Source organism: Artemia sp. Qi Xiang Cuo, chromosome 20 (assembly GCF_049724085.1).
Source record: "Artemia sp. Qi Xiang Cuo chromosome 20, ASM4972408v1, whole genome shotgun sequence".
In the NCBI taxonomy this organism is placed as follows: Eukaryota; Metazoa; Arthropoda; class Branchiopoda; order Anostraca; family Artemiidae; genus Artemia; species Artemia sp. Qi Xiang Cuo.
The window spans coordinates 27,414,800-27,438,854 of NC_142813.1; the positions used below are offsets into that span (position 1 = coordinate 27,414,800).

Here is a 24,055-nt window from a genome sequence, read left to right on the forward strand (position 1 = left end):
CAATGTTCTATAATTTTTAGAGGGTCTTTCCCCCTTTTTTTCGAAAATCAGCCAAATTTTCTCAGGCTCCTAACTTTTGCTGGGTAAGATTAAACTTAATAAAACTTATATATGTGAAATCAGAATTAAAATCTGATTCTTTTGATGTATCTATTGGTATCAAAATTCCGTTTTTTAGAGTTTCGGTTACCATTGAGCCGGGTCGCTCCTTACTTACAGCTCGTTACCACGAACTGTTTGATTATAATCCCACTAATATTTGATTGTAAATGTGCTTTCACGCTGATACATTAAATGCTCGTTTTTTTTATTATAAAGGTGTTTTCATATTGATACTTAAAATGCTAGTTGACTGTTCCTTTGCCCTAGTCCCTGGAGACATCGTAAAGAAAAATTTACTGGGAGTGGCGAGAGTTCTCGTGAAACTTATTATATTCAGGTTGTGATAAATAGATTACATTGTATACCTGTCTTATAGTTTTTCACTAGTTTTTGAAAACAAAGAGAAGAAAGTACTCTGTGGGACGAGTTGCCATTTTATACAGTATGCCCCATTTGTGTTTTAGCGGGTTTTCAGGAGGGGGGCTGGAAAATTGACAAGAGTGGAAGTGCTGCGCAAAGCCGGAAATCAACACTGACTGAGTAAAATCAAAATTTCTCTTTTATAGTTGATAAATGGCATTAGATCCGAAATTTCATGTTGGAGAAATTAAAGATGTGGAAAACCAAGCGGGAATGATCCCAAACGGACTGGTGAATATTTTCAATTTAAAAAGTTTGTCGATAGGAGCGCGAGTAACGCGATGCGTCGCGAGCGGCAAATTTTTGGAAAATGACACTTTTTACACAAAATTGACACTATTTTGCCACCCAAAGTGGCACCAAAAAAACCGGCCGAGTGGCAACCCTGCTTGTCAGTACTTATAGAGATAAGCAGATACTTGTGCATTATAACTAAACCAGTGCTATATACGAAAGAAGTCAAATTTGACTGATGCTAATAAAACAAAATAAAATAGGATAAATACGATAGTTTAATATAATAGTTTATATTATATAATAGTTTATAGTCGATAAATATAATAGTTTAGAAACAAATTTGGGCTATATATTTGTACATTAGTGGGGTGGGGGGTAAAGCATAGCGTATATTAAATACGTAACCTAACCTAACCTAGGTACCTCCCCCCTAGACTCCAAAAAACAACCGTTTAAATACTGTAAACTCAATGAGAAACCACGCGTTGCCATCAATTTATCTAGCAAATACCCGTTTGTCTGTTTTCATGTCTGGTTTCTTTGTACAGTCTATAGCACTGTTTCAGTTATAATGCACAAGTGCCCATATACACAATAAATAATGCTTAAAACATTCAAATTCTGTAGTGATTTAAAACCCCTTTTACTTCATATGTATCCACTCATGAAATTAGATTCACTGGCTTTGCAAAATGTTTTCATTTTTCGAATAATCTCTAATTTGTTAAATGGGCTTTTGCTATGAACAATCGTTTTTGTCTCGAAAAATTCCAGATAAAACGAAAAAGTATTATTTTACTCGAAAATGATCTATGCTAAGTGGCTAAATGGCAAAAAAATCTAAACATTTGTGATGCAATCAATAATAATGATTATGCTGAATTTCAGTTGTCCTAATAAATACAGGGTCTGGGCTCAAGAAAGTTTCATCCTGCTTCTGACAAAATTAAGTCCAAATTTGTAAATGGAATCAGTATTTCTTCATCTTATAGTTGTGTGCTGAAAATCTATTCTCTTGTTTAAAAAATGGGCATTTTTCTTTTTTCTAAAGAATAAAACAGAAAAGTTAGAGGACGTTTTTCTTAAGTGTATTTGGCTGAATTTAGGTTCAATTAAATTTTTGTGGTTGCTATAGGCTTCTATAATGAATCTCAAAATTTTTCCCTGCAAAGCTGAACTTGAACTGAGCATAAAAAGTTATATATGGATTATATTCATAAGCTGCAAATTGAGAGAAACATAAAGGACTCAAAAATTATTCCCTAAAAGCTGCTTTAATTTTTGGAAAACTAACTTCCATTTTTTACTCTCACCCCCTGAAAAAAAATCACGACAGGAAAACTATTTATGACACTTAATGTCAGAATCAGGAATATTAGTTTTTGAGAATATATAATTTAGATGAAATAAGAAGTTTATACGCACTTACTTTTTCAAATTCTGAGAAAAAATTCTTTAAAATGTCAAGGAATTCAGCTTTATCTTCGTATCCTAATTTTAAAACTTTGGATTCTCAGATTTTGATAACTAAACTCTTCACACTTCCAGAATCTCTGTGTTTCATCAAAAAATTCAATAATTCTTTGAATTGCTTCCTGCATATTTTCCCATCCTGTATATTTTCGTATCATTCCCTTATAACTAGCACAATATTGTATGTTCACTTCCACTTGGAGTAGAGGGTCTATGCTATAATAACTGCAAGAACGTTATTGTTTGGTTGAGAAACAAAACGATAAATTGGCGTAAGTATCACTACTGCGTTGGGTTTTTAAAGTCTGGCAGCCTTCTTCCAAACCGTTGGTCAATCGATCCTCTTCCAGGCCACTTTATTCGCAGCCATTTCAAATTCAATGTTCAAACGTATGTCAAATGTCACTGAAAAAGTAGTAATCCGTTGATTATTCTACACATTAACTATAAATGTTAATGTTTACCTGCATGCTTAATATGTTGAATTAATTTCCTTTCTTTAAGCTAGAGATTCTACTATAAAAATATTCAACCAACTGAGTTATATCTTTAGTATGAGAACATAAAGGATGTACGTCATGTACGTGATGTACATCTTAGAAGGCTGAACATATTAAAAAAATTGGATTTCTTATATTGTGAAGGATTTTGTTGTTCGAAAATCCCTAAAGCAAATTTAGGCTGAATTAAGGTTCAAATAAATATTTTCTTTTTAATAATGGCTTACAAAATAAGTTTGGAAATTCTTCCTAAAAAACTGAACTTGAACTCATTATAAAAAGTTATATATGGATTAAATTCCTAAGTGGTTAATTAAGAGAAACACCAAAGACTTAACTGGTAATCCCTAACAATAGTTTTTTTTTTAGAAACAACCTCCTTTCCTCCTCGCCCTAAAAGAAAGAAAAGCCTGACACGAAACTATGGATAATACACAATTTCAGAATCAAGCATATTAACTCTTGATAATAAATAATTTAATTTTTCTCTTATGTGTTTTCACCTATTCCAAGATTTAATACTTAAATTTTGAGTTATGCAAAGAATAGAAAGCCACAAATTATGTATTTTGTCAGATTTGTGTTGACGATACCAAATTTTATCCCTCTCTTTGCTTGAGACTACTGGCTTTTGAATACAGACATGACATAGTAATGGTAAATCACTCAATTTTATAAATCTTATAAGGGTTGTAGGAAAACATTTTTGTAATTAAAAGGTAATTACGGAAAAAATTGTGGCAACTTTACTTTGAGAGCTTTTCAAAACTTTCCTCATAGTCTCATCAAACTAATAAATTCAAACAGACGTGTAAAAAAGAGTAAATACGAGTGAACTATAGCATAATGAAGTGAAAATCCAGAGGAGTAAATATCAGTATTTAGTATGCAAATGGGTCGAAGTCTAAAAAACATTACTAAGTAAATTCAGTACTTTCCCATTATATGGGCACCTACAAGAAAAATCATGAAAAACCCGTTTTTGACGGGTTAATTCAATAGACGGCTTCAGAGTAAGGCAATCCATAGCGTGGTTTTCATTGCGTATACGATATTTAAACTGTTGTTTTTTGGAGTTTAGGGGGAGGGGAGAGGAACCTAAGTTAGGTTTAGTATTTAATATATACAATGCTTTACCCCCCCCCCCTAATATGGAAATATATAGCTCAGATTTGCTTATAAACTATTATATATTCATCCTATTTTATTTTATTTCATTAGCATTCACCAAACTTGACTTTTTAGAAGTGCCCATTTAATGGGAAAGTACCGTAAATTCTTATGTTTAAGAACTCTATCAAATATATCGGTACACATAGGCATTTATAGCTAACGTGTAAAATAAACAACTTGCTAATACTTTCTCAGTAACATATTTTGGTAATTATCAGATGAACACAGGATCATTAATTTGAACATTCTAATCGGTGGTTTATTCATTTATGCTTTTTCTTTTGTCTACTTGTGATTACTTTTGATTACTACTTTTCTTTTATATACTCATGATTGTATTGTTTTTTAGAAGGCGCACAAACAGGAACTTTAAAGATTGTGAAAGTTGATCGCGCATACTCTGGCTGTCGAGGAAGAGAAGAAATATTTATTTTCGTCGAAAAAGTCAGCAAAAGTAAGTCTTCAAGTTTTTTTTTACTGAAAGTAAGGAGCGACATTAAAATTTGAAACGAATAAAAATTGTTCTGTATATGATAGGGGCTGTCCCCTCCTCAACGCCTCGCTCTTTACGTTAAAGTCTTTTATTTTTTTAAAGAATACAGTTTTGAGACAAAGTCAAACTTTAGCGTAAACAGCGAGATGTTGAGGAGGGAAAAGCCCCTTAAATATATGAAATAATTTCTGTTCGTTTTAAGTTTTAATGTCGCTCCTTACTTTCAGTGAAAAAAACTTGTTTTTTTTAAATTTAATTTCTGAACGTTTTTGAATTAATGCAGCTTTGATTTTGGCTCACCGTACATGAATAATTAAAACGAAATTTGCATGTTAATTTTAATTTTTTTTTGGCTAAATGGCTTTCTCGAAATTTTGATCTGACGTAACTCACGAATTCTCTTACGTAATGAACTTCTATATTCATAAAATTTTATTACATATATTAGGGGATTCGCTCCCTAGTCAATACATTACTCTTTACGCTAAAGTTCAATATTTGTTCCAATTCTTTAAGAATGACAAAGGCCGTTAATTAGAATAGATAGCTTTGATGAAAGTACAAAAAGCTTTAGCGTAAAGAGCGAGGCAATGAATAGGGGGGAACCCAATCATATACGTACTAATTTCTGTTGGTTTTGAATTTTAGTATTGATCCTTACTTTCAGTTGAAAAAATAGTTTTTTTTATTTAATTTCTGATTTTTTTTAAATAATGCCGAGAAACCTGGCGCCCCATAGCATCATAGCAATGTAACTTCCCATATAAAAATATCCTCCATGGACAGAACCTCCCACGTAACATCCGCCCCCCCCCCCAACTACCAGAAAAATTCCCTCTGAAAAGTTCTGAATACTTCCCAATAAACAATGCTATATGTAAGCATTGGGCAAAGTTCATAACTTGTAAACCTTCCCCCGGGGACTGTGGGGGATAAAGTCATCCTCAAAGACAAAGCTATTATATTTTTCGACCATGTTGAACAAAATAGCTACCTCAAAATATTGATCGGGTGACTTTGGGAAAAAATGAGCGTGGAAGGGTGCCTTGTTGCCCATCATTTTTGGTCACTTAAAAAGGGCACTAGAACTTTAATTTCCGTTGGAATGAGCCCTCCTGCGATTTTCTAGGACCACTGGGTCGATACGATCACACCTCGGAAAAACAAAAACAAAAAACAAATGAACACGCATCCGTGATATTTCTTCTTGCAAAAAATACAAAATTCCACATTTTTCCAGATAGGAGCTTGAAACTTCTATAGTAGGTTTCTCTGATACACTGAATATGATGGTGTAATTGTCATTAAGGTTAGCCTATATGACTTTTAGAGGGTGTTTCCCTCTTTTTTCGAAAATAAGGCAAATTTTCTCAGGCGTGTAAGTTTGGATGGGTGAAACTTATATATTTGAAAGCAGCATAAAAATCTGATTCTTTTAATGCATCTACTTAGTTGTAATCTTATCTTGCACTTTAAACATTTGAAAAATTTTTTGAAAATTTAAGAGCTCTTCGTTTTAGCGGTTCTACCTGGTGATAGGAAGTTTCAACTGTTCTGGAGCTCGCAACTCCAAAGGAACTACGCAAGGATAGCTTCACTTATTCTTTTGAATAATATATCGAACAGTTCGTGGTAACGATGTGTAAGCAAGGAGCGGCTCGGCTCAATAGTAATTGAAACTATAAAAACAAAATTTTAATATCAATAAATACATCAAGAGAATCGGCTGATTATGCTGATTCCAAATACTTAATGTTCATTAAGTTTAGTGTCACCCATCAAAGGCTTCAAGCCTGAAACAATTTGCATGATTTTCAAAAAGGGAAGAAGCACCACTAAAAGTCTAAGAATCTTAATGAAAATCCCACCAGGTTTAAAGCTCCTATCTACAAAATATGGAATTTCGTATTTTTTCCCAGAAGAAAGATCACGGATAAGTGTTTAATTGTTTTTTTTTCCGAAAGGTAATCGTATGGAGCCAACGGTCCTAGAATATTAGTAGAGAGCTCATTTGAACAGAAATAAAAAGCTCTAGTGCCTTTTTAAGGCAACGAAAAAGATTTGAGGGCAACTAACCCCTCCTACAACCCTTTCCCCAAAATCCTTGGATCACAATTTTGAGATAGCCATTTTCTTCAGCATAGTTAAAAGGTCCAATAACTATGCTTTTTGAAATAACATGACCCTCTACAGCGCCTGGGGAAAGATCTTAAGTTATAAAATTTATCCATCGTTTACGTGTAGTTTTTGTTATTGGGAAGTATGCGTACATTTTTCGGGTGTGTGTGTCGGGGAGGGGGGGGTGTGCTGGAGAGAATTATAAATAAGAAGAGTTTTACACGGAGAGAATTTTCCTTGGGTATGGGTGTTTCAATGGGATGAACTCCTATCTAAAAATGTGGAATTTTGTATTTTTGCCACCTGAAAGATCACGGATGGGTGTTTCTTTCTTTTTTTTTACCAACAAGAATTGAAGGGCAACTAACTCCTTCTACGCCCCCTTGCCCCAAAATCGACTGAAAATTTTTTGAGATAGTCATTTTGTTCAGAATAGTTGAAAGCTGCAACAACTATGCCTTTGGAGATAGCATGACCCCCACAGCCCTCGAGGAAAGGTCTTAAAAGTTATAAAATTTGTCCAACTTGTCAATTGTTTACGTATAGTTTTTGTTATTGGGAAGTATGTATACATTTTTCTCGTGTCTGTGTGTTCGGGGGGCTGCTGGGGGACTTTATATGGGGATAATTTCCTTTGGGGGTGGGGTTCAAAGGGGTGGGTTTTTCAGAGGAAATTTTACATTGTGGGAATTTTCCAGAACTCCTGTATGAAATCCTTTTTATTCATCTTACTATCTCTTTGCCGACTCAATTTTACGTGTGGAGATGTTAAGATTAATTGACCGTGGTTCACCAGGATTGAATTGTCTAGGGAATCATTCTAGGAAGGGGGGGGGGGTCCATGAAGGTGGAGCTGGGAAGGTGAAGGTGGGTGAAAGTGGAGCATTATGACAGGCAACTCTATAGTGTTGCCTATAGTAAAGGCCACACGGCAACAATATTCTATACTTTATTGATTTGTTCCCAGACACACTTAGTATGCAAGGCGTGGTCGATTAAACTTTGGATGGGGATCATTTGATTGGAAATTGGAATTTCAAGTGCCCCTTTTAAGAGTCTATATACCCTATCTCACCAAATTCATTTGATAAAAATTTTGAGAGAACCACTTTGTAAAAAATAGTTAAAAAATCAGACAGACCCCCACCCCAAGCCCTTTATCTCCAATGCATCCGATCAAAATTTTGAGATAGCCGTTTTGTTCAAAATAGTTCAAAGATGAAATAACAGAAACTTTGGGGTCGATATAATCCCCTAAAGCCCGGGGGAAATGTTGTAAGATGTGGCCCGGGTTATTTAGAGATAGTCATTTTGTTCGAAACAATCCAACGATCAGACACCAAAATTTCGGGGTCAGTATAACCCCCCAGAGCCCGGGAGAAGGGTTGTAACCTATGTCCAGGAGGCAGTAAAAGTTTTTATAGAAGAGATGGTCGTATAAACTTTGGAGGGGACTCAAATGATTAGAAATTGAAAGTTCTAGTTCCCTTTATAAGAGTCAAAAGTAATTAAATGGCAACTAGCCCCCCCTCAACCAACCCTGCTTTTCTTAAATGCGTCAGATCGAATTTTGAGAATTTAATTTTTTCAAAACAGACCAAAGATCATATAACGAAACTCAGGGGCTTACACAACCCCCTTAGAACCCAGGAGCAAGTGTTGTAAATTATGCCCCGGGGCATGTATGGATTTATGGAAGTAGTGGTCGTATAAACTTCGGAATGGTCTCATTCGATTGGAAACTGAAAGCTCTAGTTCTCTTTTTAAGAGTCAAAAGGGACTGGAGGACAACCAGCCCCCCCCCCCCAGCAGCCTTCTTTTCCCCAAATATATCGGATACAATTTTTGAGATTGTCATTTTGTTAAAATAAGTTCAAAAATAAGATAACAAAAACTCCGGGGTTGACATAATTCTCGAGATCCCGGGGGCAAGTGTTGTAAGTTATGCCTTGGAGGCATATAAGTTTTTTCTGCGAAGGTTTTCGAAGTTTTTTCCTTTAGAACAGGGCACTTTGTATCGAAGAAGTTGTCGTAGAAACTTCGAAAAGGGCTCATTTAATTGGAAATTGGAGTGGCTTGTGCCCTTTTTAATAGTCAAATTGATTGGAAGGCAACTAACACCCCTTCCACGCCCACCATTTCCCGAGACACATCCACTCAAAATTTTGAGATAGCCATTTTGGTCAGCGTAGTTGATTTTCAGATAGTAATTATGTTTTTGAAGAGGACACTCCCCCACATCCTTCAGGGCAAGGGTTGTAAGTTATGCCCTGGTGGCATATAAGGTTTTTATAGAAAGCATTGCCGTAGAAACTTCAAAAAAGGCTCATTCGATTGAAAATTCAAAGGGCTAGTGCCCTTTTGAATAGTCGAAAGTGATTGGAGGGCAACTAATCCCCCTCTCATGCCCACCTTTTCCCCAAACACATCCTATCAAAATCTTGAGATAGACATTTTATTCAACATAGTTTTAAGTTCTAGAAATCAGGTCTTTGATGATGAAACCCCCCCCCCCCCCAAACCCTCAGGGCAAGGGTTGTAAGTTATGCCCTGGGGACATATAAGGTTTTTATAAAACGTGTTGTCGTAGAAACTTCAACAAGACTCATTTGATTGGAAATTGAAGTGGCTAGTGCCCTCTTTAATAGTCGAAAGTGATTGGAAGGCAACTTACACCCCTTTTACGCCCACCATTTCCCCAAACAAATCCAATCAAAATTTTGAGAGAGCCATTTTGTTCCACACAGTTTTAAGTTCAGGAAATTATACTTTTGAGCAGGACACTCCCCCTTCACAGTCTTAAGGGCAAGGGTTATAATTATGCCCTGGGGGCGTGTAAGTTTTTATTGAAATCTGTTCCTGAGAAACTTGAAAAAGGGCTCATTCGATTGAACATTTAAAGGTCTAATGCCCTTTTTAATAGTCGAAAATGATTGGAGGGCAACTAACCCCCCTCTCACGACCACCTTTTCCCCAAACACATCCAATTAAAAGTTTTAGATAGCCATTTTTTTCAGCGTAGTTGATTTCCAGATAGAAATTATACCTTTGAGCAGGACACTCCCCCCACAGTCTTCAGTTAAACGGTTAAAAGTTACGTCCTGAGGGCATATAAGTTTTATTGAATTCCTTTTCGTAGAAACTTCAAAAAGGGCTCATTCGATGAAAAATTAAAAGGTTGAAGGCACTTTTCATTACTTAAAGTTGAATCGAGGGCAACTGGGTTCCCTCTCTCAGCTACATTTCCCCCAAAAACATCCAATCAAATTTTTTAGATAGTCTATTTTGTTCAGTGTAATTGATTTCCAGATGGAAATTATGTATTTGAGGAGGACACTCCCCGACAGTCCTCAGGGTAAGAGTTGTAAGTTATGCCTTTGGGGCATATAAAGTTTTTATAGAACGCGTTGTCGTAGAACCTTCAAAAAAGGCTCATTCGATTGGAGACTCAAAGGGCTAGTGCCCTATTTAATAGTCGAAAGTGATTGGAGGGCAACTAACACCTGTCTCACGCCCATCTTTTCCCCAAACACATCTGATCAAAATTTTAAGATAGCCATTTTCTTCAAAGTAGTTGAAAGTTCTAGAAATTAGGTCTTCGAGGATGACAACCCCTCCACAGCCCTCAGGGCAAGACTTTTAAATTATGCCCTTGGGGCATATAAGGTTTTTATAGAACGCGTTGTCGAAGAAACTTCAAAAAGGGCTTATTCGATTGGAAATTGAAATGGCTTTTGCCCTTTCTAATAGTCAAAATGGATTGGAAGGCAACTAGCACCCCTTCTACGCCCACAATTTCCCCAAACACATCCAATCAAAATTTTAAGATAGCCATTTTGTTCCACGCAGTTTAAAGTTCAGGAAATTAAAACTTCTACTAGAACACTCCCCCCCCCACAGTTTTCAGGGCAAGGGTTATAAATTATGCCCTGGGGCCATATAAGTTTTTATTGAAATCTTTGTCGTAGAAGTTTGAAAAAGGGCTCATTCAATTGGAAATTCAAAGGTCTAGTACCCTTTTTAATAGTCGAAAGGGATTTGAGAGCAACTAACCGCGCTTTCTCGCCCACATTTTCCCCAAACACATCCAATCAAAACTTTTAGATAGCCATTTTATTTAATGTTGTTGAAAGTTTTGAAAATTAGGTCTTTAAGGATGACAACCCCTCTCCCCCACAGCCCTCAGGACAAGGGCTGTAAGGTATGCTCTGAGGGCATATAAGGTTTTTTATAGAAAGCGATGTTGTAGAAACTTCAAAATGGCCTTATTTGGTTAGGAACTCAAAGGGCTAATGCCGTTCTTAATAGTTAAAATTGATTTAAGGGCAACTCACCTCCCTCTCACGCCCACCATTTTCTAAAACACGCCCAATCAAAGTTCCGAAATAGTTATTTTTTTCAACTTAGTCGAATGTTCTGGAAATTAGGTATTTTAGGATGATAACCTTATCAGAGCCCTCAGTGCAAGGGTTGTGAGGAATGCCCTGGGGGCATATAAGGTTTATATAGAAAGTTGTTGTAGAAATTTCAAAAAGGGCTCATTTGATTGGAAATTTGAATTGCCCTTTTTTATAGTCGAAAGCGAGTGGAGAGTAATTAACTCGCCTTTCACGCCCACTATTTCCCCAAACACATTCAATCAAAGTTTAGAGATATACATTTCAACTACCTTCCCAAGGCCAGAACTTAATTTGCATTTTATTGAAAAAATATACAAAGGAATGTGCATTGTCAGTTTAATATACATATACTGATAATTAGTAATCAAAATGTTAATATTATTTTATTTATTAAAGTTATAAAAATAAAAACATTTATATTTTTTTCATTAAAGTGCAAATTTTGTTCTGGCCTTGGGAAGGTATAGGGATTTTGAGCCCGACTCATGTTAATTTCTGCTCGTTTTGAGTTTGACTCGGTTATTTATTGTAATTTCTGTTCGTTTTGGGTTTCATTTATTTATCGATGATGATTCGTGGTAGTTTCACGCTGGGTAGATTATTTGATTTTATTTTTGTTCATTTTTTGTTTAATGGAGTTCTTTACTTTTCTTTGAAAAACTTATTTTGTGGAAAAAGTATTTTTAATTAATTATATGTAAACAATTTGCAAAGTTCATAAATTGTAGCCATCCTGCAAGTTATTGTGGGAGGATTTAATCATCCCCAAAGACATAGTTATCAGATTTGTCTACTATGCTGAACAAAATAGGTATCTCGAAATTTTAATCGGGTGACTTTAGGAAAAAATTACTGAGGGAGGGGGACTAGTTGCCCTCAAATTTTTTGGTCACTTAAAAAGGGCACTCGAACTTTTAATTTCCGTTCGAATGAACCCTCGGGCGACATTTTAGGGCCACTGGGTCGATACCCAGTGGCCCAGGAAAAAAAGGGAAGAAGAAGAAAAAAAAAGCACGCTTTCGTAATCTTTCTTCTGGCGAAAAATACAAAATTCTAGATATTTAAAGATAAGACCTTGAAACATCCGCAGTCGGGTTCTCTGATGTGCTGAATCTGATGGTATGATTTTCATTAAGATGCTATGACTTTTAGGGGTATTTCTCCCTTTTATGAAAATAAGGCAAGTTTTATAAGGCTCGTAACTGTTGATGGATGATAAGTCTAAACTTGATGAAACTTATATATTGGAAATTAGCATAAAAATTCGATTCTTTTGATGTATATATTGGTATCAAAATCCGTATTTTGGAGTTTCAGTTACTATTGAGCCGGGTCGCTCCTTAGTTACAGCTCGTTACCGTGAACTTTTTGATTTTCATATGATTTTCATGTATATATATATATATATATATATATATATATATATATATATATATATATATATATATATATATATATATATATATATATATATATATATATATATATATATATATATATATATATATATATATATATATATATATATATATATATATATATATATATATATATATATATATATATATATATATATATATATATATATATATATATATATATATATATATATATATATATATATATATATTTGTAAAATTTTTATTTCTTGCCAAGACAGTTTCATTGCACATATAGTTTTATTTTGGAATTACTATATATAGTTTTATTTTAGTGAATTTTATCTTCAGGTGAAGAATAAAGGTATTATTTCAGCTCAAAGTATTTTAAGAATCTTTCACTAATTAAAATAACGGTAAATATAACCCCAAAAAATGGATTGGGGACCATTAAACAAGACAGCTTACTCGATTGATTTAGCCATCAGTTGTCTTGAACTCTTGATTTGCTCTGCCAGAAAATTCGAAGTTTCTGGACCAGAAATTTTGCGTTTCCCATGCATAATATCTGAGATTGTTTTTACTACTACTACTACTACTACTACTACTACTACTTCTAATACTACTACTATCAATTCTCTGCCACACCAAGCTGTCTTAGACTAACACAGCTACGCAAACTCCTCTTCAATCCCATTCTATTTAAAGCCTCCCTCTCTACACCCTACAAGAGAGTTCCAGTTTTCCTTTAACATATCCTTAGTACCTCCTCCCACGCCATAGGCGTACGACTTGCTTTTTGTGGCAGTAATTTTTAAAAGTGGTGTCCAAGTTAACTTTAATGCCGAAAATTTACGCTCGGCCAAAGTACTGCAATGAGGGGATAATACCCTTTATGTTACTTTAGTTAGTCACATTGCATTTGCAAATATATTCGACATTCCTGCCATATCGAAGATCGTGAAGTTTTCTCTGCTATTTGAAAAGTCCCTAATAGTGGATCAAAATGAAACAAAAAATATTTCAATTGACGACAAGAAATAGTTTATAGTTGATGTGAAGAATTACAGGAAAAAAAGTACCATTTTAGGAAAAAAGTACTCCTTTCACAAAATAATATTAAGAACTACTAATTTCACAGACAATATTCAAGAGGTTATAATTTCATGGGAAAAGTACCAAAAGTAGTACTTCCGTACTACCTGTGACAACCCTGCCATCCGCTTTCTTTATTTTTGACCAGTGCACCCCTGAACTATGGGTGTTTTACAAACTGATTTAAAGGTCAGAAATGTGAGTCAGCGTTTCATGGAATTCTGATTTTTGGTAAATAAACGTACTTTTCCTCACTTTTCTCTTCAACTACTGTGTAGTTTTCAGTGGCAATCAGTTTTCAGAATAAAAGAAAAGCAAGGCTTTTCAAAGACATACAAATTTTAACTACAGTTTTCCTACCCCCCCCCGTCAAAGGAGTAAGAAACAATAAAAATAAAAGAATCTTGGACAAATTCAATTTCTCCTAGAATATAAAATTTAGGCTTTCTTTCAGCTATAGAATGGCCGACTTCCACGCGGACGGCCCGAGTTCGTTTCTTGGTCGATACATAATTTAGTGGTTTTTTTTTTAGAGATTGAAATAGTTATTAGAAAAAGAGCCAAACTAGGAGGAAGGGGATAGCTAATGAGCCAAACATGACCCTAAACTATCTCCAAAAGTTTGCTTTTTAGGTTACTTTATTTGGCGTTATGAACCAACTATTGATGAGAAATAATAAATAGTTCCCTTCTCGGAGATGAATATAGGATTCAGGGAATTTTATGATAAACCACCTATTATTTTGTTGATATCTGCAAACTCCGTTATCTTGCATACAAATTTCAGTATAAGAAAATAGTGCAAAACTTAACTTTAACCAAGCGAAAACGGAAATTGAGATCTTGAGGCTTAATTCAGTGAATTTTTCCCTTGAGAAGTATTAGTGGCGGTAAAAAAAGAAAACATGTGGTAATTTTTCTAGGCATATATGTAAGTTTTTGTTTCCTTTTTTAGAGAATATCAAAGTCCGCTTCTTTGAGGTAGATCCAGTAACTAAGGAAGAAATTTGGCATGCATTTGCAGAATTTTCTGAAGCAGATGTTCACCACCAATATGCGATTTCATTCAGGTAAATTTGTTCTATATATATATATATATATATATATATATATATATATATATATATATATATATATATATATATATATATATATATATATATATATATATATATATATATATATATATATATATATATATATATATATATATATATATATATATATATATATATATATATATATATATATATATATATATATATATATATATATATATATATATAAGTTTCTAAAGAATGCCCATTGTTTTAACATTATACAACTTGTTAGTCCCAGGAGCCGCAGAGATAAATGAGACAAAATAGATGACAGGGTGCTATGTTTGTATATAATTAGTAACTGTGGGTGCGTACGAAGGGACCTTTGGGCCCTTTTTGTTTCAGTGGGCTTTGGGCCCGTATCCATAATTCCTCACAATGTCATTACAATCTTCCTGTTTTCAAGACTTTTCAAAGTTGTAATCCCCAAAAACAAATCTTCCGAACGTGCTTCCCAGTGGGAACATTAAATGCTAAAGCCAGAAGGATAGGGAAATTTGAGTGAATAATAAAGCAAACCAGTGCCAAACCCGGTTCAGAATTTCATTGCAAATCACTCTATATAATTAATGAGTTAAAGTTCGTGACTTCTACCTTCACATGACGCCATGTTTCTTTTTTTTCTGCTTCCTTGCTGATTTTTTTTTTAAAGGGAATATTTGCATGGAGTCAGGCCGGACCAATTACTAACACATTGAGCACTGCACAAATCGCGTTGTATTTATTATGAATTTTTAGATTGTGAATTGACGCAACTAAAAAATAAAACCTGGTTATCCATTCGCAGAGCTCAAGTCCCTTACAATAATTTTGCATAGGGTAATGTGATTTGGAAATTTAGGAAAAACAAATAGTTATGTAATATTGCAGCCTGCATTTAACTTTGGAACTATCATTGACCAAAGCAAAACAGCTTTAAATGTTGCATTACTAAGACTGCATTTTACACCCTATCAGACTTCTTCTTCTCCTTCTTCTTCTTTTGATTAGTATGTAGACACTTTTACGGGATTTCATCACCGGAACCTAATTTCAAGCCCTGCAGGATGTTGCAGCAGCTGAGTTGGAACTCTGGGTCCAGTATTACCAAGCTGAGTTCGTTTTCACTGTGTCACAGCAGGATTAACGCTGCCAATACGGTACAATTGTGCCGATTTTGGCACAAATTAGAGGCACTGATACAATTGTGCCGATTTTGGCACAAATTAGAGGCACTGATACATTATAGTACATTTGGAAATTTTTGGTAGAATACAAACTTTCCTGTGCATTGTGGTTATGCGTGCTCCTTTCTAACTCCGATATCTGTTAAAGTTTTAGTTTACCAAAAATTTATCTTGTTACAGCGAACTTTTAACCTGCTGTTCAGATGGTACCACTTGTCCTCTTGTTGTACAATTTTAGTCGGAAAACTGGTACAGTCTACTTTAAAGCGTTGGCAACATTGAATAGGATATCTTATCAGACTTTAAATTTGCGCAATTTTTTTATTCTATCTAGTGTTATCAGAGCTACATCAAAAATACAAAAGAAGGTTTTACGTGTTTTTTCCTATTTGATCATTCCAGTTTGTTTCTTTCATTAGATAATGGTTTTCAATTTAACAGAAGACACCGTTTCCTATAAGTTACATGTTGAAACTTTCCTTTTCAGCAACGTAAGTATTCTGTAATTATTCGTTAACTGGTTTTGCAACTTTAGAGCTTCTTTGAAAACCATTCTTTTTATATAAGTGTGTAATATTTTGACAAATTATTTTACTTTTTATCTACCCTAAACGTGCATTTTTGTAGAACCCCTCCCTACCGTGACAGCACTATTGAGCATGATGTGAATGTATTCATGGAGCTATTCAGACCAAGTGACGGGACTAGAAGCAAACCAAGACCTTTCACATACAAACCTTGTGATAGACCAAGTAAGTTATTGAATAGAGTTGTTTTAGGACTTTAATGATTAAGATGAACCAGTATTCTTTCACTATTAAATAAATAAGAAAAGTTTGTTTTCAGCTGAAAGTAAGTAACTATATTAAAACTTAAAGTAAACAGAAAGTATTCTGTAAATGAGGTGGCTGCCTCTTCCTCAAATCCTCGCTCATTACGTTAATTTTTTTGTGCTTTAAAAAATCTTCTAAAGCCTATTCAACGGCCCTTGTGTTTCAGCAGTTATTCTTATAGGATTCTGACAAAAAGTCAAACTTTAGCTTAAAGAGTGAGGAACTTGGAAGGGGATAGCCCCCCTTATTTTCCAAAGAGAAGTTATAAAAAGTACCAAAAAGGCTAAAAATTCTAACATCTGAGGTGCTGATGGTGCAGTTACTAAGTTTTTGAAATTTGGTGGTTGCAAAGTTAGATATAAATTACTATAGATTGCGGATATGATATAAAAATGGGGAAATATGGAGTGATTTTAGGAAAACTTTAATTAAACCCTTTAAAAGAAAGATGGTTAGACTGAATGTGGCAATTATAGAGGCATTAGCTTGGCTTCTATAAGATTAAAATTGTTTAGCATTCTGAAGCGAAGAACTTTCTGGATTAAGGAGCGGGAGAGGATATATCGGAAAAAAATTTCCCACATGATTAATAATGGACACGTGTTCGAATTCTCAAAACCGTTTAGTCCTGGGTCTCTTAGAATATTAGCAGGCATTTGATTAATCCGGTAGAAGAGCCGTTAGAAGGTCCTATCCTAGAATGCTATGCCAGATAAAAGCATTTATTGCTTTGTGCGAGAACAATATTGCTGCGATTAAGGTGGGAAATGAGGTACGTAGGTGGCTTGGTCTTGTATCAGGAGTTGAGCAAGGCTATTCTCCGTCAGCGTTTATATGAATTACTTTAATGAATTTTCTTCTAAGGAGCCTGGAAAAGGCTCTGGAATAGCTGAAACTAAATGGGAAAGTAAAAATCTCCTAAAATTAAGTTATTCTGATTACTTGAGGGCCCTAGATAAAATTTTTAGAATGATAAACGAATTTTTACAAAAATAAATGAATTTATAGAAAAATAAATGAGTTTTTGTAGATTTTAAGGGCTAGGGCACAAAGATAGGATTTAAAATTAGTGTTAGGAAGACTATGTCGCTCAGACTAGGAATAGAGGGTGTATTTCCATGGTTGAAAAAATTTGGAAGAGTTAGGAAGATGAATCTTAGACCCTATTTTAGAATATTAGAAACTACGGTACTGACAGTGCTCAAGTAAGATTCTGATAGCGGCTGTTTCGAAAAGATGAAGGAGATTTGTAAATGTTTTTCTGAGGACTTGTCTACGGTTTAGGTACCTTTTATGATTTTATGGGAGGGGGTAGAGTGAAGCTTTGAACAGATTGGGATGGAGGAGAAGCATGCACGACTTTGCTGGTCCGAGGTGACTTGGTGCTTCAGAGTGTTTTTACTAGTAGTGGTCGCAGTATGTATGGCGTAAACGTGTTTTTACATTGTATATGGTATCAAACAGTTCGTGGGAACGAAACTGCTAAGTGCTGTCAATCCGGCTAAATAGTAACCGAAAAAAAAACGAATTTTTGATACCAAGAGATAATTCAAAAGAATTGACTTATTATGCTGATTTCAAACATATAACTTTCATTAAGTTTAGTCTTACCGATTGAAGGCTACCAGCCCTAGAACATTTGCCTGATTTTCGAAAAAGTGGGGAACTCCCCTAAAAGCTATGCAGAATCTTAATGAATATCTCACTATCAGATTCAGCGTATCAGAAAACCCTATTGTGGAGGTTTCATGTTCCTATCTGCAAAAATGAGGAAGTTTGTATTTTTTGCCAGAAGGGGTGATGATTGTATCGACACAGTGGATACAAAAGAAATGTAAATAGAGGGAGAAATGTTTACAAAAGAAATGTAAAGAAAGTGGAGAAAGTATTGAAATATGAACTAAGGAGGTGTGCAGTGGAGGCCATGAATAAAATTGCCGAGGATTTAGAAGATGCAGCTAGACGGCATAATAGTAAAATATTGTACTGGCACGTTAACAAATTGAGAGGTAGTAGTCAATCCGGACTTGTCCCAGTTAAAGATAGGAATGGGGTGGCAATTAGCGATAAGGAAAAAGCTAAAGCGAGATGGGCCGAACATTTTGAGAACTTGCTTAACCGAGATAGAGTTGCAGGAAAAAATATAGAGGAAAATGAAAAAGTTTGTGATACCTTGGATGTGAAGGAAGATTTGTTTTGTGAGAAGGAATTAGCAACAGTACTAAAAGGATTAAAGAATAATAAGGCTCCAGGTGCTGATAGGGTAGTAAATGAGTTTCTTAAATATGGTGGCTCTGAGGTTAGAAATAAGTTATTGAAGATTATGAATATGATTTTTGAAAAAGGGGAAGTACCTAACGATTTTAGGAAAAACCTTAATTAAGCCACTTTATAAGAAAGATGATAAAAGTGAGTGTGGTAATTATCGAGGCATTAGTCTGGTCTCTGTAGGTAGCAAATTACTTAGTAATATGATACTTTTTAGACTGAGAGATGACGTAGACAAAGTTTTAAGAGAAGAGCAGTGCGGTTTTAGAAAAGGTAGATGATGTGTTGACCAAATTTTCACTCTTAGGTTAATAATTGAGAAGTGCCTAAGTTTTCAAACACCTTTGGTTCTCAGTTTTATAGATTATGAGCAAGCCTTCGATTCTGTTGATAGAGGAGCTTTAGTAAAGGTTTTATCCTTGTATGGTATACCAGACAAATACATTAAAGTGATTAGTGCTATGTACGAGAATAACACTGGTGCGGTTAAGGTAGGAAATGAGGTTAGCAGCTGGTTTTGTATTAAATCAGGAGTTAAGCAGGATTGTGTTCTATCCCCCTTTATATGGATTATTTTGATGAAATTTGTTTTAAGGAGCACAGGAAAGGCAATGGGAGACCACGGAATCAAATGGGGAGGAAAAAGTCTCCTGGACTTGGATTATGCTGATGATTTAAGCATCCTAGATGAAAGTGTGAGAAAAATGAATGAAGTGTTAGAGGTTTTGCGAGTTCAGGCTGCTAGTATTGGTTTGAAAATTAATGTTAGGAAGACTAAGTCACTAAGGCTAGGAATAAGTGAAGATGAAAAGGTGACGTTGGGTAATGAAAATATTGATCAGGTGGGCAGCTTCACTTACATTGGTAGTATTATTAGTAAAGATGGTGGGAGCAGTGAACATGTTAAAAATAGAATAGCCAAGGCTCAGGGTGTTTTTTCACAGTTAAAAAAAGTCTGGAAGAATAGGAAGATAAGTCGGCAAACCAAGATTAGAATCTTAGAAGCTACAGTGATGACAGTGGTCAAATATGGCTCTGAAGCATGGACGCTCCGAAAAGCAGATCAAGATTTGCTAGATGTTTTCCAGAGAAATTGCTTACGGATTGTTCTGGGTACCCGGCTGACTGACCGTATTTCAAACAATAGGCTATACGAAAAATGTGGTTCAATACCGCTTTCTAGGTCTATAATGAAAGAAAGGTTGAGATGGTTAGGGCATGTTGTGAGGATGAAGGATGACAGATTGCCGAAGATTGTTCTTTTCGGCCAACCATCTAGGGCTAAACGGAAAGCAGGTCGTCCCGGTCTGAGGTGGGAGGACGTCATAAAGTAAGATTTAAAGGAAATGGGAACTTCGTGGGCGGGTGTAAAAAGGGAGGCTTCGAATAGATTGGGGTGCAGAAGGAGCGTGCGTAGCTGTGTTGGCCTCAGGCGGCTTGGTGCTGCGATGAGTTGTTAGTAGTAGTAGTAGTAAAACATTTGAGGGTAATTAGGCCCCCTCCAACCCCTTTTTTCCTAAGAATGTCCGATCATAATTTTGAGATTGCCATTTTGTTCATCATAGTTGAAAGGCCCAATAACTATGCCTTAAGATGTAACTTGACCCCCCACAGCCCCAGGGGAAGGTCTTCTAGTTATAAAATTTGGCCATTGTTTACGCATAGTATTTGGGGGTAATTGAGTATTTGATAGTGTTTGAGGGTAATTCCGTCTAATTACCCTAAAATGTTTTAGTCACTTAAAAAGGGCAGTATTTGATTTTGACTAATGCACAAAATAGCATATATAGAATTACTCCAAATAATTCTAAGAAAAATTCAATATTTTATAATGCAAATATGAAACAAGCAATAGCTAATATACAGAATGAATTTTTAATTGTACCTGTTGATAAAGCTAGCAATAAATTTGCCATAATTTGCCAGAAACTCTACTGTGATATTTTATCAAAAGAGTTACAAACAACTAATAAACACGAAAAGGCTCATCTAGAGGAGAATGGTTTAATTGAAAATATAGAAGACAGAATTTTGAAAACATTCAATATAAAAATTAATGATAATGATAAAAAGTTTCCTTTCTTATATTGGACGGTAAAATTTCATAAAATCCCCCAAAACCACGTTTTACTGCTGGAGCAGCAAGGTATCCAACCAGAATTGCGGCCACTGACCTATCTTTAATTTTAGGAAAAATTAGAAATAAATTTAAAGCACATTGCTCTGGAGTTAAAAATTTTTCTAAAAAAAATTTAAATTTTTTTTTTCTAATTAATCCATATTGGAGTGTTAGTAATTCATTACAAGTGATAGACTCTTTGGGTATTGTTTCAGCTAAAAGAGTAGATTCATTTGATTTTACTACTTTGTATACAAATCTGTCACTTAATTTATTATTCGAAAAATTGAAAATGGTCATTAAGAAATCTTTTCTTTTGTCTAATATCGGGCTGAAAATTGATACTTTTAATAAAAAATCCCGATGGACGAATTTCTTTAGAAGTACTATTAGTGCAAGATGTAATAGCTTGGATATGGTATGCGATTTAGTGGAATTTGTTCTGTTCACTACTTTTATAAGGTTTGATGGTAATTTATATAAGCATATTGTTGGCATTCCTATGGGTGGGAATGCGAGTCCATTTATAGAGGACTTGTTTTTAAGTCAATTAGAATACGCATATATGATAAATAAAATAAGCCAAGTAATGCAGAATATTACCTTTCAAATAATAAAAGAGATCTGGATGATCTCTTAGTAAGAAATTGCGCGGAGTTTATTGAGATTTCAAAAAATGTTTGTCCACAAGAGTTAATTTTGGAGCCTAGCTATGGGACAGGACACTCTGACCATTTCTTAGATTTAAATATTAATATTTCAGATAATAATAAATTAGTTTTCAAAATATGTAATAAAATGGATGATTTTAATTTTGAAGTAATTAATTTTCCATTCCTCGAAAGTAATATACATTCAAATATTACTTATTCAGCTTATTATTCCCAATTATTTAGGTGTGCAAGAATTTGCAGTAAATACACAGATTTTAAAAATAGATGTCAAACGCTTAGCCAAACACTGGTCTTAAGAGGTTTTTCTGCCAATAAATTACTTGGCAATTTAAAAAATTTAGTTTTCTGTATCATGAGCTTTTAGGTAAATATACAAACAATTATAAAGAAATACTGAAAGATATTTCAATATAATTTATCTTTCACTTTTAATTTTTTGGAATTCTGTTTTTGTACATTGTTTCCAAACCAGCTTGAAGGACTTTACATCTATAATTGGTTCCAGATACCAATAAAACACTTTGTTTTACGACTCACGTCCGAACCATAGTCTTTAATTGTTTCAGAGTTGTTTTCGCGTTTCACTGGCCCATGGGATTTTATTATGGATAGAAACAATATTATTTTGTATGTATTTTTTGAATATTTGTAATAGTATGCATGTATTTCCCGAGTTTTACCTAACATAGGGATACCTTAAACATCTTCTAGTAAACATTCCAGTGTACCGGGTAAAGAAAGTAAAGCGTCAAAACACGTTAAGACAGGTGGTATTCTTCTGATGAGCCCTAATGAAAGGTTACTACTTGGAAATATTTCTTGAGATTTAAGGTGCTTTTGCTTGTAAATTTACAACGACTTACATTTATTGATGACGACTGTGCATGGATTTGGACATTTCGATTTGGTTGACAGTTCGGTTATACTGTTTTATCCAAGGTAATTGGATAGATGAGTAAGGTTAAAACCTCGTTCAAGTGTGCATTTATCTCAATTGCTGGATTAGAATGACATTTATTTTCTTCTTCTTCTCTCTCTCTTTATTTTTTATATTTCTTTTAGCCAAATAATTACCTCTAAAACATTATACACAAATTTTTTTTTTTTTTTTGGGGGGGGGGGGGTTATGACAAATTTTCTGATTGGAGTTTTTAAACGGGGGAATTTTCCATGGGGAGGGAAGTTTCCAAGGGCTGAACTTGTCGGAGTAAATTATACACTGGGAAAATTTGCCAGAATTCCTATACAAAACTCTTTTTATGTCTTGCTTTTTCTTTTTTTGTCTCAATTTTACGATTGGAGTTGTGAAGGGTAATTGTTCAGGGTAAATTTTTACCAGGATTGAACTGTCTAGAGAATGTTTTCGTGGGGAGAGGATTTCTCCGTGGAGGTGGGTTCAGATTTCCTCGTATTATTAAAAAAAACAATCAGAAATCAAACAAAAAAAAAGTTTTTTCAACCAAAAGTAGGGAGCAACATTAAAACTTAAAACGAACAGAAATTATTACGTATATGAATAGGGTTGGCCCCTCCTCAACACCTCGCTCTTTTCGCTAAAGTTTGAGTTTTGTACCAATTCTTTAATAGCAACGCCTGAAGCATAAAGGTTGTTTAATTAGAACAATAAGATGTTCTTTTAAAAGTACTAAAAAACTTTAGCGTGAAGATCAAGGTGTTGAGGAGGGGCAACCCCCTCATATATGTAATGATTTATGTTTGTCTTAAGTCTTAATATTGCTCCTTACTTTCAGTTAAAAAAACTTTTTTTTTTCAATTTGGTCTTATATTGAATGGTGTTTTGTATTACATAGTATTATATGATATAATACTATAATACTAATAGGTATTTTTTCATGGTATTTGTGTGATATTTTAAATAGTGTACCCATATACAGCTATATAACATAACTATTTTTCTAACAATGAGATTAGGATGAGATTCCTTACAGACCGTTCCAATAGAAAGTACAATATTAGGTTAAAAAAAAATGTTTTTAGATGTTTACATAAGCTAGCTGTTGAAAAGGAAAATGAAAGATAGCAAGAAAATTATTTATTTTCAGTTCTATTGAAATAAAAAAAAAAAAAAAAAATGCGAGACACTGCCACATTGAAAAACGGTGATATATTTTACTGTTTTTGAGGTCTATCTCCTTTTCGCTGCTCATTAAGAGCTAAGATTCGAAGGAAAGTCTTTCAATAATCCCTGGAAACCTAATTAAGTCTGAAAACTTTAAAGTATCCAAAACATACAGTTGAGCAATATACATTGCTTATGAGCTGAAAATGATTCCAAATTTGAGCCGTCAAAATATAGTTTGAAATCAAATCTTAGCATCAGATTTATAGACTACACCTTTCACAGGAGAAATACATTTTCCTTCTGAATAACTGTTGTGTTTACCAACTTAGGCACATTACTATGAAAGCCCATTCATGTTTGATAGATGACAAAAAATTAAATCGACATGCACAGAAATTCAGAAATTATTAATTAATTAATTT

The 24,055-nt window shown here is 34.3% G+C and overlaps 2 protein-coding genes across 2 annotated transcripts in view; both read left to right on the top strand.

Moving 5' to 3' along the window:
- LOC148940057 (protocadherin-like wing polarity protein stan) overlaps nt 1-24,055 on the top strand; it is a 421,746-nt gene that overhangs the window by 149,590 nt on the left and 248,101 nt on the right. The window lies entirely within an intron of this gene.
- Nucleotides 1-24,055, top strand: part of LOC148940058 (uncharacterized) — a 139,178-nt gene that overhangs the window by 26,287 nt on the left and 88,836 nt on the right. Inside the window, exons 5-7 of the mRNA XM_089105803.1 lie at nt 4,255-4,359; nt 14,346-14,460; nt 16,284-16,408. Coding sequence (XP_088961929.1) covers nt 4,255-4,359; nt 14,346-14,460; nt 16,284-16,408 — 345 coding nt within the window. The remainder of the gene's footprint in view (nt 1-4,254; nt 4,360-14,345; nt 14,461-16,283; nt 16,409-24,055) is intronic.